The following is a 16688-nucleotide window of genomic DNA, read 5'->3' on the forward strand; positions in this document are numbered from 1 at the left end:
TTTATGGGGTTGGTTCAAGCAGTTTGGTTGTGGGAGCAGGAACTACATGGTCAAATGTTGCAGGCAATAGTTATTCTTTGTCTAATCCTGTTAGAAAGTGAAAGGAAACAACAGCGTTAGACTACCTCCAACTCCCCCTTCTGGGCCACCTAAGTATCTTTTCTAGTCGAAGCCTTGAAGCGTTCGGCCACTGTCCTTGGTGCTGATGAAGCCCCACTTTGTGTGTGAGTCAAATAGGACACAGAGGCACCTTCACATGACACTGTGTGCAGAGCAGAAGAACAAAAGGGAATATTTTTATGTGTTTGCAATGTAAAAGAAATTGGGACTATTGCCTGCAAGTATTGCAAGATCTTACAGCATCTAAATATATTACTGTAAACTTAATTCAAGTAAGAAAGCTATAGAGGATCTTATGGATAATTGCATTAAGATAGATTGGGGGCATTAATTTCGGCATTAAGAGAATGTTTTTTTTTTTCAAAGTTATCAAGTCTCAAATGCTCTCTAACATTTAGCAAAAATAAAATTTACGAACGTTTTTTATTAGTTATTTAATTGTTAGTACTTGTTTCAGAATGTTCAGCCGACATTTTAAAAGTAATGTTTCCACAATGTTTGCAAGAAAATAAAACGGAATGTTAGGTTATTTGTTAGGTTGCTGTAAATCAGTGTTCTTGTAAACTGGAATAAAAAGCAGTGAGTAATCATAAGATTTTTATAGCTAAGGTTGCTTAAGGTATATCACAGTGCGTTCAATAGATTGTATTTAACAACACAGTGATTCTTTCTGTAAAAAAAACTTTCAAAAACCCCATTAATAAGATAGATGGACCCTTTTTTCCACATTTCCGGGTTTCTCAGCAGCGGAAGTCGTCGAATTGGAGACAAATAAATGTTTTTTGTTTGTTTGTTTTATTTTAATGCAACGGTAATGTAATACAAAGTATAGTGTTATAAATGCACATACATTAAAAAATATATATATAAAAATATAGAAAAATTGAGGATTTTACATGCCGATGACGGTTGGCTTTGAAACGCGTCATCAAAGTCTTCCACTTCCACTTCTCGACAGCTGTAATAGTAAATATATATATATATATATATATATATATATATATATATATACATATATATATATATATATATATATATATATACATATATATATATATATATATATATATATATATATACATATATATATATATATATATATATATACATATATATATATATATATATATATATATATATATATATATATATATATATATATATACATATATATATATATATATATATATATATATATATATATATATATATATATATATATATATATATACACTGTATATTTGAGAGGGGTTCCACATGCATTTCGAATGCAAAGATGTCAGCCAAACACAACAGTTTACTCGGAGTCTCACAGCAGACACGCCCCTTCAAACAGAGTATTCAAGCCAGAGGAATCATGTCAGGATATAAAAATGCTTTAACATTAAAAACATTTTAAGGAAATGAAATAATCCATGTCATGTGACTTTTTAAAAGAGTGGCGTTCATTTGGTCACTTGACCTCAATATTTGGTCGCTCAATATAAAATAAGCTTTTATTAGGTATGAGCCTTTGAACGAGTCACTTCTTATTTGTGTTTGTAACTATTTCTCCAAACTACTATTCATTTCTTTTGGGGTTATCGTTTAGTGAGGAAAAGAGAAGGATCCACTAATATAATTTATACACGGACGCCATCTGGTGACAGATTAATGCCTGGCTGGAGCATAGGGGCTGGAGCACATTACGTGCGTTAATGACGTTCATTTTGATTAGTCAGTTGCATATACTGGGAGGGTTTTTTTTTTTTTTTTTTTTTTTGCAAATAAAGGGTACAAATCCCATGTGATAAGCCAAAATACACATAATATACAAAAACACAGAGGTAAACAGAAAATATATGGGGATTGGGGAAGTCGTGGCCTAATGGTTAGAGGGTTGGACTCCCAATCGAAGGGTTGTGAGTTCTAGTCTTGGGCCGGATGGAATTGTGGGTGGGGGGAGTGCATGTACAGTTCTCTCTCCACCTTCAACACCATGACTTAGGTGCCTTTGAGCAAGGCATCGAACCCCCAACTGCTCCCCGGGTGCCGCAGCATAAATGGCTGCCCACTGCTCCGGGTGTGTGCTCACAGTGTGTGTTCACTGCTCTGTGTGTGTGCATTTCGGATGGGTTAAATGCAGAGCACAAATTCTGAGTATGGGTCACCCACCATACTTGGCTGAATGTCACTTCACTTTCACTTTTCACTTTCATATAATTGTTGATAGTTTTAACAGCCTTTTTGCTGTTTGAGGAGGAAATCTTATTAATATAATGTTCAACTTCAATGATAAAAAGTAAAAAAAAAAAAAAAAGTTTTTTAGAGCTGAATTTACATTTATTACATTCATTTTTCATAATGAAGTACGTTTTTTCTTTACTTTGACTTTTATAAAACCAAAAAATAACAATAAGGCAAAGTTGCAGAGACTATAAAAACATGGACGTAGTGTCCGTGACGTCACTCGTAGACTTCTGGGGCTGGATTCAAGAAACATTTTTGAATTTCTTCTTTACTGCCATTTTCTTCTTATTTTTTTAACTTAAGAAAAAATAAGAATATTTTGTATTCCCAAAAATTTTTCTTAAGAATATTCATGTTTTTTTTTCTCATGATTGACTCTCAGACATTCGAAAATGGGCAAAAAGGCTGGTGAAACGATGCCCACTTAACCTGTCACTCAAGTGGTCACGCCCTTAATTATGCAGAAATTTAAGGCTTAATATAATTTAAATGGATGAGTTATAAAAAAATTAAACCCCCTCAAAATAATTTTTAGAACCAGGATGTAAACGTTTTTTTGTCCTGTAAAGTTGGGCATTTTAATATGGGAAGTCTATGGCAGGCTTTTGCAGCCAGCCTCAAGCGGCCAGTCGACGAATTACAGTTTTACTCACTTCCTTGTTGGCTACGCGACACGAGACGAAAGACAGAGGGAGGTTACCGCCAGGTCAGTTGTCACAAGGTGCGCGCAACAGCTAACGTACTCTCCTCTTGGGTATCAAATATAGTTTAGAGATCCAGTCAGATTTGTCGTTAAAAATGACGCTGTTTATGAACGCTTGCGCTTTTTTAGTCAAAGTCCTCACTATCCCGCTTAACATCGCAGAGGTGATTGGACTTTTCTCTCTCTATAAACGCGTCTTTCCTCTAATCGTCTATAAATTCTCAATCTGCTACAATGACAAAATGAAAGACAAAAAAAGGGAACTATTTCGAAACCTGGACAAGTTCTACCCCACGAAAGGCTCTCTGCGTATCTTGGAGGTGGGCTGCGGATCCGGGGCGAACTTCGAGCACTACCCGACGGGCGCCAGGATCACATGCACCGACCCCAACCCGCATTTCCAAAAGTACCTTAAGAATAGTATGAGCAAGAACGACCACCTCTTTTATGACAGCTTCATAGTGGCGTCGGGGGAGAATCTAAAGGCGGTGGAGGACAACTCCGTGGATGTTGTGGTGTGCACGCTGGTTCTGTGCTCAGTCCAGGATTCACCGAAGGTTCTGCAAGAAGCAAAGAGAGTTCTGAGGCCTGTAAGTTTAGGACAGACAGTGCTTAGGTGCTGAAACTACGATATGCTTTGATGGTTCATAAACTGTGTCTTATCTCTCCCAAGCCGTTTTCCATCAAAGAGTAAATAGTGATTGCATTAAGTTTATTCATGGCCGTATCCAGGCTGTGAAAATTAGTCCAGGGGGTTTCTATAATAACCCCTTATTATAGAATTATAATAAGCCGTATAAAAACAACTAATTATATACAGTAACACTTGAAAAGATACAGAAATGTAGATGTTTTTGGAGGGATGCTCATTTTTAAATCTTTCCTTATTTACTGCATCAAAGTTGTTAATACTATATTTATGGGGTGGATAATTTTATCAGTTGTTTAATATTCATGCAATCTTGTTATTTCCGGATAGCCAAGATCACAAAAAAAAAAAAACAGATAGCCGTGTCATAATTTTTTTTTTGGACATGATCAACCCGGGTTCGAATCCGCCTTTTAGCAAAACCTTTTCTCCCTTTTCAAATTTAACATTACATCAGAAAAGCATTTATTTTCAATGAAAATTAAATAAATAATCAAAAGGTAAGGGTAGGTGTAGGTGTTGTCCCAATACGGTGGCATCCATTAAATTAGACTCAGTAAGTTATTACTACTGTTTTATAATTTACTACTATACTGATGTGCGTAAATAGTATAAATAGCAGAAAATCCTGCTATTTTAACATAGCGGTAGTATAAATATAATCTATAGATATTTGCACTTAGTGTTAAATTTAGTGTAAGAACCAAAACAAGTTGAAAAACACGTATAATAGCTGGATCTGGCAACACGAAGCCAGATCTCTCTCTCTCTCTCTCTCTTGCACACAACTCTCTGAAGACCCGTTCACTTCGGAAGCGTCTCGCAGCGATCATTTTCATGATAATTATTTCGATAAATAAACATTTAAAAGTTGATTGTTTTGTGCATTTTTTTCCATCAGTAGCAGATAAGTCTGACCCATAGAAAATCCTGTTTGGCGCTGTTTGACAGTGCGCGCGCGCGCTTCAGGCTTATGGGCTCAGAAAAAGTGCATCATGTGAGAATAGAACGCCCATGAAATACCTGGCAGAGCCTTAGAGCAGTGGCGTGTCCACAAGGGTGGCACAAATGAGCTTTTCCACTCCAGTTGCCGTCCCAAAACAGCGAATGGGATCGAAGTGCATTGAGAGCGGAACATCGTGATTTTGGCTGAAACAGGGTTTTTTGAAAGTCTGAGAATTCTGCGACTTGCGACTGCGATTTCTGCCGAGGGTAGTATATTAATATATTTGGTTGTGGACGATAAAAATGTCTCCACGATCTGCTTTTGAAGAAATATTGTTGTATTGTGCCGCAGCGCACATTCTATCAGCTGCAGTTCTGGCGCCACGGAATTAATATAATACACTAACATAAGTGTTAACTTAGCGGTACTCTCACAGGATACTGCACTTATTCACATTTTTTTTTTTTTAATCCTTACTGCTTATTTAAAAGTTTTATTCGTGCGTTTTTCTGACATTCGGTTTTTCTAAGCACAAAGCGCAACACGAAAACGAAAAAGCCCTTCAAACTGTGCCTGATTACTAAGTTATGTTCTGTTCTAATACTGTCGAAACAAACAAGGTTTATATATTGACTAAGTTGGATATGTCTATAATGAAAGTAAACAACTGAAAGAGGATGGATGTATGTATGCATGCATGTCTTAAAGGGACAGTATAGGCAGTACATGCTGCCGTGTGAATTAAAGGGATAGTTCCCCCTAAAATTGAATTTCTGTCATTGTTTATACACTCACATGTTGTCCAAAACCTATATTAACTTCTTTCTTGTGCTGAACACAAAAGAAGATATTTTGAAGAATCTGTGTAACCAAACTGTTGCTGGTCCACATTGACTTTGATAGTAACATACTCTGGAAGTCACTGTGAACCAGCAACTGTTTGGTTTTCTACCTTCAAAATAACGCTTATGTTTAGCAGAAGAAGGAAACTCATTCAGGTTTTTTTCTTCACTATTAAAATTTTTGGGTGAATTATTCCTTTAATGTTAATAAAACACAAAACCCACAGAGAAAAATCACTCAATACTCTTGACTGAAATTTTTTTTTTTAATGCTCCTGCTAAATACATCTCTTGTACCTGAAAATAAAACAGTTTGTTTGTATAATATCTGTATTTTTAATGTGTATCTTTGTTCTCATTTTTTAATAACTAAGATAAAATAATGACAAAGATTTTTATCTTCACCCATGCACTTTGGCCTAAATATCCCCCATACTTTTTCATATTTTGTTACCTTAAAATGCTTTATAATAGGGAAATTAGTTTGGCTGTGATGCTCAAACAGCTTGCAAAATAGAAAAACCAAAATGACAAAGAATCAGGATAAAATCATGATTTCTAAAAAAAAAAACAAAAAAAAAAAAACCAGACTTATTAGATTTTTATTATATCACCCACCCCTAGCTGAGGGAGAACAAACCCATACAGACTCCACAGCCCCGTAAAATAATAATTACATTTGCCTATGGCAAGCACCACTAATCATAAATAAAATTAAATAAACAAATAAAATAAAAATAAAACCATGTTTAAAAATAGTTATGTTGCCTGCTAATGACATCATAAACTCAATTTTTATAGTTTCACAAAAATAGCTTTTATTTCAACTCTTCTTACCCCCTGTAGCCTAATATGTTTTCTTTTATCTAGGCCTACATGTTTATATTTATTCATTTAGCAGACACTTTTATCCCAAGCCACTTACAACCAGAGAATACCATTCAAATACTGTTCTCATACTGTTCAAATGAGCATATGCATTTTTTTTTTTACCTGGGGCCGCATTCACAAAGAAACTTAGAGGCTAACTGGCGAATTTATGGTAGCACCTACGTCTGGAACAGCTTAGAAGAAACAAATTAATTTACCTCTTGTCTATACAAACGTGACTTCAGATTCATTTTAAAAAAGCCTACTCGTGTAGCAAGTCTTCTCACAAGCAAACACCTGTCACTCATCATCAGGCAATCACCGTGATCTGTTCTATATATGAATCTGTGAATAATAATAATAATATCATATCATATTATTAATGTTGACCGGGTTTAACCAACTTTTATGTGACAGCCCTATAGTCTAATAGGGGCCCTGTACCTATCTCTGGGTTCCTGGCTTAGAAAAAGATATGCACTAAAACAGATTGTGTGTAGTATAGCTTAATCTTGCGCTCAATTTTTTTCAGTTGTTTATGTTGCCCCCCCAAAAAAGCCAAATGCCCCCCCAAACATGACATCCTGGTAACCCCTCTGCCACGGACCTAAACATTCTGAATTATTCATGCAGACATTCATATGAGGAGTTTAGCAGCAAATTAAACAATCAGAGAACAAATTTTATTTTCGAACATGAAGAATTTACCGAGGCCCGGACCTCGGTGACCGCATCGCTGGCTACGGCCATGAGTTTATTTGAGATGAAAGGTAACAGCATTACGTAACGACATGTAGATCGCCGTTTTGCTGCGATTATATCCATAAGAAACGGCTGTTTGTTTTAGGGCTGCTGTTTAGAAATGCTGGAATATTGTAAACTAAACAGCATGTATTCAAATTCAAAATTATGGGTTGAAATATATAAATGTATAATTTGTTTGTATTTTTTTCAGGGAGGAGCACTTTTCTTTCTTGAACATGTGGTGTCTGACCCCTCAAGCTGGACTTACTTTTTTCAGCATGTTATTCAACCCTTCTGGTAATGTAAAAACACAGTATTGGGTGAGATGTCTGCATAAATATAGCAAACATAAATGCATTCAATCACCCATGCATAACCGGAGATCATGGGTTCAGTTCAGGCAGATTATCATTTTTTGTTTTTGTTTTTGCTTTGAAACCATAGTCTGTCTTACATAATGATGGAATACTTGTAACAAAGCATATGACCACTATAGAGTAAGAAAGTCTGTACTTGTATGTTTGTAAGGTACTATCTCGAAGATGGCTGTGAAACGACCCGTGCTACTTGGAAGCACCTCGAGGCAGCTGGCTTCTCTGACCTGCAGCTACATCACATCCAAGCCCCGCTGATTTTTATGATCAAGCCACATATTGTTGGTTATGCAGTCAAATAATGAAAATTATTTGTGACCCCAAAAAAACAACATTCATTCAAAATTCATTAGTTCCACCCCCAGCTGTTCGTATGCAAGAGGAGTTTGTATTAAACCATTAAAAATAAAGTTTTTGTTTAATATGCAGACACTAAATCTCAAGGCTGCATTGTATATTTTATTGAGTACAAAAATGCAAGCAGGTAAAACAACAAAACACCTATATCTATAACAGGTTTTGGAGATGAATGTAGGCCAGCTATGGTGAGGTTGTTGTTAATTAATAAATTATGGAGTTTAGCTCCAACCCTAATTAAACAAACCTACCTGTGATTTTCTAATGATCCTAAAGCCACTGATTAGCAAACTCAAGTATGCTTGATAAGGGTTAGAGTTAAACACTTTAGGAAAGTGGATCTCGGGAGCCAGTTTTGAGGATCATTGTTCTATACTTTGCAATATATTTTAATAGTCAAGAAGACCACTGTACATTCTCCAGATTTCAATTTTGGCAGACACAAATTTTACCCCAACACTTCTGACCATTAGCTCCTCTTATAAAATAGATTGTACTCAAAAAAAGTAATTTCTTGCTGATAAATTAGAAAGTAGAACAATGCATTTTTTACAACAGACATTTATTTAAGAAGTTTTTTTTTTTTTTTAATGACCTGATATTTTAATTTTGTCATTGACTGTTGGAACACTTTTCTTTATATGGTATGAATAAAACAAAATAAAAATGAAATTTATAATTCTGAAGTAAATATGAAATAGTTCTCTGGCTGTCTTTTTTATGCACCAGTCAAGACATTGATTTCCCAAATATTGACCAGCACCACTTAATAAGATAACCTTGCGTCTCCTGTCTGACCATCTGAGTGGACTTATTCCAAGAGCCTCCTTGAATCTGAGCGAAAAAAACTCATGAGTTAAACTAGTTAAGCTAAAGTCAAGTTGTCCTTTTGAAAAAAAAAATTTAAAAAAATAACACCAACAAACTGTTGAAACCTCAGAAGCGAAGACCAGGAGACTCTTGGGTAATCTTCAGCAGAATTCTTTATTGAGAATGCTTTGCGTGGCGCTGTAGTCATCAAAAGTCTAACTAGTCATTAATACATTGTAGTTCAGGCACGTGCACAGGTAGGGCTCAACCTGTGCAGAGCACATGCCCTTTTTGCCCTTACACTCCGAAGTGCCCTTTTTTTGGTGGTGTTTTTTTTTTTTTTTTTTTTTATCAATGCTATTGGTCACCCTTTACGTCTGTCTGTCTGTCTGTTTTACCAAAAGAAAGTTCTTAAAACGAGCTTATGTAAATCTTATTCGATCCTCAAGCGGTCAGTAAGCTGATAACTCCGCCCCCTCTATATTCATTGAATCAACTGAAGTTCCACAGCAGCCGCACAGTAGACACCAGCTGAGCTGAACAAAGTTTTGCAAAGGGTAAATAAATATCTTGTTGTTTGAATAAGTACTACTAAACACTGTCTATAAAGGCTCATATTTTATTTATTTGATGTCTGACTGCAAGGGCGTAACTTTGGGTCTACCATTGGGGGGGTTAAACTTGCGGCATATTTATTAATTCATTAATTTATTGAATAATTTTCTTGTGTAAAAGGTAACATGCTAATTTGCATAATTTAATTATGCACCCCCCCCCCCCCCCCCCAAAAAACAAACAAACAAACAAACAAACGGGTGACTGTATTGGAGTCAACAGCATCTTAAGTTACAATTCAGTGATATTGGTTCTACACAGTCCCTGGCACCCTCTGGCTTTACCTCACAGGACACTGGCAAACCAACATCTAGCCAGCCAACTCCAGTCAACAAAACAGCATAATTACAAAAACAAAAATAACAGCATTAAAAACTTTCAAATAGAGAAAATGAAAGTGCAATCATATTATCACTTTGCATGAAATAAGACTCAAAAGTAGATTAAAAAAATTATAATAATTGTGTTTGCATTTAGCCTCTGATTCAGAAACTGAGAAAATACAAGTGTGGACTGACGTTAACCTTAGTTGTGCTTTGATTCATTATGTCACTTTGCAAACTCCATGCAAAAAAAAAATAAAATAAATAAATATATATATATATATATATATATATATATATATATATATATATATATATATTATAATCATCTCAAATTGAACCGGAGGTGGTAAATTCCTAATAATAATTTAAAGTTACGTAATTTTTTAGGTATTTTAATAAGATAGATACCTATACTTTGCGCATACAACTCAATTAACGCGATCATTATAAAGGTGTTTGAACAACAAAACACATCCACTTGCACATATTTGACAATCGGAATATCAGATATATCCTGCTATAGCTAACAAATTTGTGAAATTAGAATAAAAAAGGAAATAAAAGCAGATCATCAGTCATCAGCGCTGACAAGCAATGAATGATTCGTCTCCATGGAAACCATAAAGCGATACTACGATCAATAACGGTCGCCTTGAAAAACTTTTAAACTTACGTGTGAAAAGGTTAAGTAAGGCTTACATTTAAATGTGTATTTGTTTTGTTTTGAGTGTATGGTCAATAAATAAAGTAATTAAAAAGATGGGCACAAAACATGTTTGTCGTGTATCTACTCCCCACACTTTGAGAAACGCTCATCTAACTTAACAGCCAATTTTGCGGGGTACCTCCGTTTGGTCAGGATTTTCTTTTCTTTCTTTTTTTGGCTGGCGTCGACAAACAATGAAAAATTGTTGTCTGGCTGCCTTTCAATGTCCTTTTCATCTTTCCGTCAGCTTTTTCCACCCATTCATCCCAGGGACTGCGCAAAATAGTGAAAAAACTTGGTAGAGAAAGCCGGTTGGGTAATACCAAGTAGTCGGTGCGGGGGGAGGGGGGTACATTACAGATTATTTAAAATATGATACTATCTTTCTTGCTGGCAAATGAAATTAATAAAGAAAACGAACAAAAGTATTTATTCTGAATATTTCATATTATTTTAATCTGAATGGTTTGATGATATTGAGGGGGTTATATTAGTTGGATCTGATTTTTTTTTTTGGGGGGGGGGGGTCATGACCCCCCTAACCCCCCTGCAAATTACGCGCATGCGTGACTGACTCACTGACTGAGACATGTGGGACGTCGCCTGAGAGAGGGGGCTAGCATTTGCCATCTAGTCATAGCCAATACATAGCCAACACAGTCTGTGCATACAGTTGCATTTCATCTTTTATAAAATACTAATTTGGCCAAATGCATTTTACCACAGGAAAAACTGAGCGCTCCGTCTATATAGCTAAAAAAACTAGTTTGTAACCTAGATGAAAATGTAATGTGATGCCCGCAGCGGCAGCTAGACGCCGTCGCCGTTTTAATGACGGACAGAAAAAAAAATCACATTTGCACACATTCGCTGGTCAAAAACGATATATTGATAAGTAATACAACAACATATAATTTGTTTTTACCATCAGAAAATCATAACAGGTGCGCCCCCGCTGTTTCGAACTGGAACTTACACAGCGACGAGTGATCTTCGTCACCTAGATAACATATTTCTAAGAAATTTCTTCTTTGATTTATGATTGCTGATACACTTAATTTATTAACATTTAGGCTAATCATGTTATGGTATACTCTCTGTATACTCTCTGTATAAAATGTTGTAAAACATGGTTTTACTACAGTAATGTAGTAGTAACTAAAAAAAAAAAAATTACAGAAGATCACTGAAATCTTTATATTTTATCATACAGAATGTAATTCATGATTCATTCCAAGGCTTCATTTATTTGATCCATAATACAGCAAAATCAGTAATATTGTGTAATATTTTTACAATTTTAAATAACTGTTTTCTATTTGAATATTTTAAAATGTAATTTATTTTTGTGATCAAAGCTGAATTTTCAGCATCATTACATCAGTACTCTTCAGTGTCAAGTGATCCTTCAGAAATGCTTTTCACTGCAACTGTACTTTTCACACTATTTTTATTCATTTTTTCATTGCTGGCTTATTTTAGGGAAAGTTTAGTGAATAAGAGACCTTCAAGAGACCAACATCCCTGGTCCACCACAGTATCAAATTTTTGCCAGATACATGGCTCACAGAAGGTTGCTGTTGTATTAGGTTTAAAGAAGCCCTTAAAACCATGTTTATCTATATTATCTAATTATCTAATATTATTATTATGGTTGTTATTAATCGTGAATAAATCTAAAGCTTTTGAGACTATTATTTTGTGTTATTGAATTTGTCATGAAGATGTGACCATTTCTTCCTTTTATGCAGGCTTACTAAATAATCTTGATATAAAAAGGGGGGGGGGGTGCCCTTTTTCAGTTTCAGCACATGCCCCTCAAAAGGTCTGTGCACGGCCCTGTTGTAGTTTATGTACATTTCTAGGAGGAGGGATACATGGAGGTGAAGACCATTTTAACAAAGTATGCAAATGGAATCAGAAATCAGACACTGGCATTCTCCCAGCCTTCATCTCATGAGCATAACAGTGTTATTTAAATACAGAGGTGCCTGATAGTATCACCCATACCTTGACATGATCATAGAAACAAAGGCAAAGTTGTGCCTTGAGTTTAGCAGGCACCTTTATCTTGGGACCTTGCCCTATAGTCAGGAAGTGCAAGAAGACAAAAGGTTAATGTCTTAGAAATCTGGGCTGCTTGATTTGATCATCTCGGAATGTCATCATCTTAACCTCAAAATGTAAAAACACAAATGTACATACTATTACATTGGAACCTAGATTTAACATTTTATAAATGTGTAATCCCACACTACCAAAAAGTAGATAGCTACACTGAAATTACTTTCTTTCACAATAATGTATACTACACATAACTGAACAAGTGTTAATAAGGAATGTTTTAAGTAAAATATTAGCTATTTGAAACAACAATGCTATAAAATGATGATGTCAAAGACTATTGTTTATTAAACACAATATTCAAATACCTCGGACTGTCAAAAGTCAAAGTCCAAAATTGCATCAAATTTAGCATTGCGATAAAATGCTATTTTTAAGTAACTTATACTGAGCACACTGAAGCATTTTATCAAACAGTATGCCAGATTTTTCTGGTTAAAATTCGGATTTAAATTGTGTGATATATATATATACATTTAATACAAAGTATAATTGTATAATTTAATACAAAGTATAGTCCTATAAATGTACATACATTTTTTTAATGAAAATATAAAAACTTTGGAAGATTTTCGATGCCGATGACAGTTGAAACGCGTCATCACAGTCTTTTAAAGTGATGTTCATTTGGTCATGTGACCTCAAGACCGCTCCATATAAAATAAGTTTTTATTAGGTATGAGCCTTTGAAGGCGTCAGTACTTATTTGTGTTTGTACATATTTCTCAAAACTACTAATGTATTCGTGTTTTCGAGGGTTACTTTGAGTGAGGAAAAGAAAGAAAGATCCACTAATATTATTTATACACGGACGCCATCTGGCGACAGACTGGATTACTGCCTGGCTCGCTGCCTGGAGCAGATTACGTGCCTTAATGACGTTTATTTTGATCAGTCAGTTCTCAGTTCAGTTTTCACAAGGTGTGCGCAACAGCTAACGTACTCTCCTCTTGGGTATCAAATATAGTTTAGAGATCCAGTCAGATTTGTCGTTAAAAATGACGCTTTTTATGAACGCTTGCGCTTTTTTAGTCAAAGTCCTCACTCTCCCGCTGTACATTGCAGAGGTGATTGGACTTTTCTCTTTCTACAAACGCGTCTTTCCTCTAATCGTCTATAAAATGTCAATCTCCTACAATGACAAAATGAAAGACAACAAAAGGGAACTATTTCGAAACCTGGACAAGTTCTACCCCACGAAAGGCTCTCTGCGTATCTTGGAGGTGGGCTGCGGATCCGGGGCGAACTTCGAGCACTACCCGACGGGCGCCAGGATCACATGCACCGACCCCAACCCGCATTTCCAAAAGTACCTGAAGAAAAGTATGACCAAGAACGACCAACTCGTTTATGACAGCTTCATAGTGGCGTCGGGGGAGAATCTAAAGGCGGTGGAGGACAACTCCGTGGATGTTGTGGTGTGCACGCTGGTTCTGTGCTCAGTCCAGGATTCACCGAAGGTTCTGCAAGAAGCAAAGAGAGTTCTGAGGCCTGTAAGTTTAGGACAGACAGTGCTTAGGTGCTGAAACTACGATATGCTTTGATGGTTCCTAAATTGTGTCTTATCTCTCCAAAACCAAAGAGTAAATATTGATTGCATTAAGTTTATTTGAGATGAAAGGTTACAGTATTGCGTGGCTACATGAAGATCGCCGTTTGGCTGCGATTTAAATCCATTAGAACCAGCTGTTTGTTTGTTTTAGGACTGCTGTTTAGAAATGTTGAAATATTGTAAACTAAACTGCGTGTATTCAAATTCACAATTATGGGTTGAAATATATAATTCATTTGTATTTTTTTCTTTAGGGAGGAGCATTTTTCTTCCTTGAACATGTGGTGTCTGACCCATCAAGCTGGACTTACTTTTTTCAACATGTTCTTCAACCATTCTGGTAATATAAAAACACAGTATTTATAAAATCACCATATATTTTACTTGTGTTTTCATATAGTGGTAAATGTAAAAGCTAAAAGTATGATGGAGCTTTGATAAAACATAGGTGGGTGAAATGTCTGCATAAATATAGCAAATATATATGCATTCAATCACCCATGCATAACTGGAGATCATGGGTTCAATTCAGGCAGATTATAATTTTTGTTGTTCATTTTGCTTTGAAACCATAGTCTGTCTTACATAATGATGGAATACTTGTAACAAAGCATATGACCACTATAGAGTAAGAAAGTCTGTACTTGTATGTTTGTAAGGTACTATTTCGGTGATGGCTGTGAGACTACCCGTGCTACTTGGAAGCACCTCGAGGCAGCTGGCTTCTCTGACCTGCAGCTGCGTCACATCCAAGCCCCGCTGTTTTTTATGATCAAACCACACATTGTTGGTTATGCAGTCAAATAATGAAAATGATTTTTGCCTCCAAAAAACTACCTTCATTCAAAATTTGTTAGTTTCACCTAGCTGTTCGTATGCAAGAGCAGTTTGTGTTAAACCATTAAAAGAAAGTTTTTGTTTAATATGCAGACACTAAATCTCAAGACTGCGTTGTATATTTTATGGAGTACAAAAATTCAGGCAGGTAAAATCACAAAATACTTTTATCTATAACAGGCTTTTGGAGATGAATGTAGGCCAGCTATGGTGAAGTTGTTAATTTATAAATGAGCCATACTGCTATGTAGTGGTTAGGGGAATGTGTCCTTAATACTTTGTAATATAGTTGAATACTCAAGAAGACCACTTTGCATTCTCCAGGTGTAATTTTTTTCCCCCCAATGCCTCTGACTATTAAAATTCCGGTTATAAAACACTGTACTCACAAAAAGTAATTTCTTGCTGATAAATCAGAATAAAGAACAATGTATTTTTTTTTCAATGACCAAATATTTTCACATTGTCATTGACTGTTGGAATACTATGGTATGAATAAAAAGAAAAATTAAAGCTATAAAGTAAATGTATTTTTAATGCAACAACCAAAGACATGGATTTCCCAAATATTGACCAGTACCATTTCATAAGATAACCTAGTCTTGTCTGTCCATCTGAGTGGAGTTTTTCCAAGAGTGTCCTTGAACAGGAGAAAAAAAGAAAAAGAAAAAACCTTTTCAGTTATGTATGGTAACCCTTGTTCCCTGAAGGAGGGAACGTAGATGTCACGAAATTGAGATATCACTTCACTAAAACAATCTACTTTGAGTTTAAACTAAACGACCCAATTCACATTGGCATACAATTATTGCATCCAGCTGCCACTGATCACAGCTTGAGGATAATAAGGCAGCAGGTGCAATGCATACCAGGTTTTGCTGAGGAGCCGAGCCAGTGACCTGGCGGCTTAGCGGTGGTACACTTACCGTGGCAGTGGTACATGACATTTCTGTTCCCTCCTTCGGTCACTCTCAATGTCACTTTTCAGTCTGACCACTGTCCTGCCCTTGAATGTATTAAGGCTAGCGGTCTGTTCGACCGAATCCAATTCCATAACGAGAAAAGAGATCCTATGCATCGGTAAGAGTTTGCTCTTTTCCCAGTTGACCCGAAGGTATATGCTGAAGCACCAAGTCCCTGTGTTCGCACAACTGATCCCGAGATTGTGCTAGTATAAGCCAACCGTCTAGATAGTTGCGAACACCCTGCTCTCTGAGGGGAACAAGAGCTGCGTCCGCGACTTTCGTGAAGACACAGGGAGACAGGGACAGCCTGAAGGGCAGGACCTTGTACTGATATGTCTTTCAAATGCAAACTGCTGAAAAGGTCTGTGGCATGGAAGGAACAATACATGAAAGTACTCATCCTTTAAGGTAAATCGCTGCAAACCAATCTTGGGGACAGATGCACAGAACAGGGGCATCAGCTGCTTTCACTATAGTGAAGTGGATACCGCTGAACTAGGGTGGACGCCAGGCGAGCTGAATCGCATAGCAGAGGCTGATGGTACATTAGAAGCCAGCGAGACAGGCTGGGCAGTGCTGATCAGTCGCTTAGAAACCGTACAAGTGGGACTAGCCCAGGAGTAGGCAAGTACGGTCCTAGAGAGCCACAGTCCTGCACAGTTCAGCTCCAACCCTGGAAAAAAAACCTCACCTGCCTGTGTCTTAGTAATCCTTAATGGATTGATGCGCTTGTTCAGGTGTGTATGATAAGGGTTGAAGCTGAACTCTGCAGGTCTGCGCCTCTCTAGGACTGAACTTGCCTACCCCTGGACTAGTGGAACCATAGACATACCCGTGGTGGGGAAGCCAGGGACCCAAGTCGGACCACTTGTGAGCAAGCTGGAGTTTGGTGTGAGTGTAGGGTGCAGGGCTCACCTGG

General features: G+C 36.5%; 2 protein-coding genes across 3 annotated transcripts; both read left to right on the forward strand.

Moving 5' to 3' along the window:
• Positions 1 to 3013: 3013 nt before the first annotated feature.
• LOC113050361 (methyltransferase-like protein 7A) lies at positions 3014 to 7914 on the forward strand. 2 transcript variants are annotated; one of them, XM_026213256.1, is made up of 3 exons: positions 3014 to 3642; positions 7315 to 7423; positions 7632 to 7771. In XM_026213256.1, the coding sequence occupies exons 1-2, from the start codon at positions 3148 to 3150 to the stop codon at positions 7402 to 7404; spliced, it is 585 nt and encodes a 194-aa protein (XP_026069041.1). In that variant the 5' UTR covers positions 3014 to 3147; the 3' UTR covers positions 7405 to 7423; positions 7632 to 7771. The 2 variants fall into 2 exon arrangements, with proteins under 2 accessions (XP_026069041.1, XP_026069040.1); XM_026213255.1 differs by having other exon boundaries at positions 3015 to 3642; positions 7315 to 7400; positions 7632 to 7914.
• Positions 7915 to 13278: 5364 nt separating this feature from the next.
• On the forward strand, positions 13279 to 15325 carry LOC113050363 (methyltransferase-like protein 7A). The gene is made up of 3 exons (XM_026213260.1): positions 13279 to 13908; positions 14222 to 14307; positions 14627 to 15325. Exons 1-3 carry the CDS (start codon positions 13414 to 13416, stop codon positions 14772 to 14774), a joined length of 729 nt encoding a protein of 242 aa, XP_026069045.1. The 5' UTR covers positions 13279 to 13413; the 3' UTR covers positions 14775 to 15325.
• The last annotated feature ends 1363 nt before the right edge of the window (positions 15326 to 16688 follow it).

The sequence above is a fragment of the Carassius auratus genome, chromosome 31 (assembly GCF_003368295.1).
Source record: "Carassius auratus strain Wakin chromosome 31, ASM336829v1, whole genome shotgun sequence".
Taxonomy (NCBI): Eukaryota; Metazoa; Chordata; class Actinopteri; order Cypriniformes; family Cyprinidae; genus Carassius; species Carassius auratus.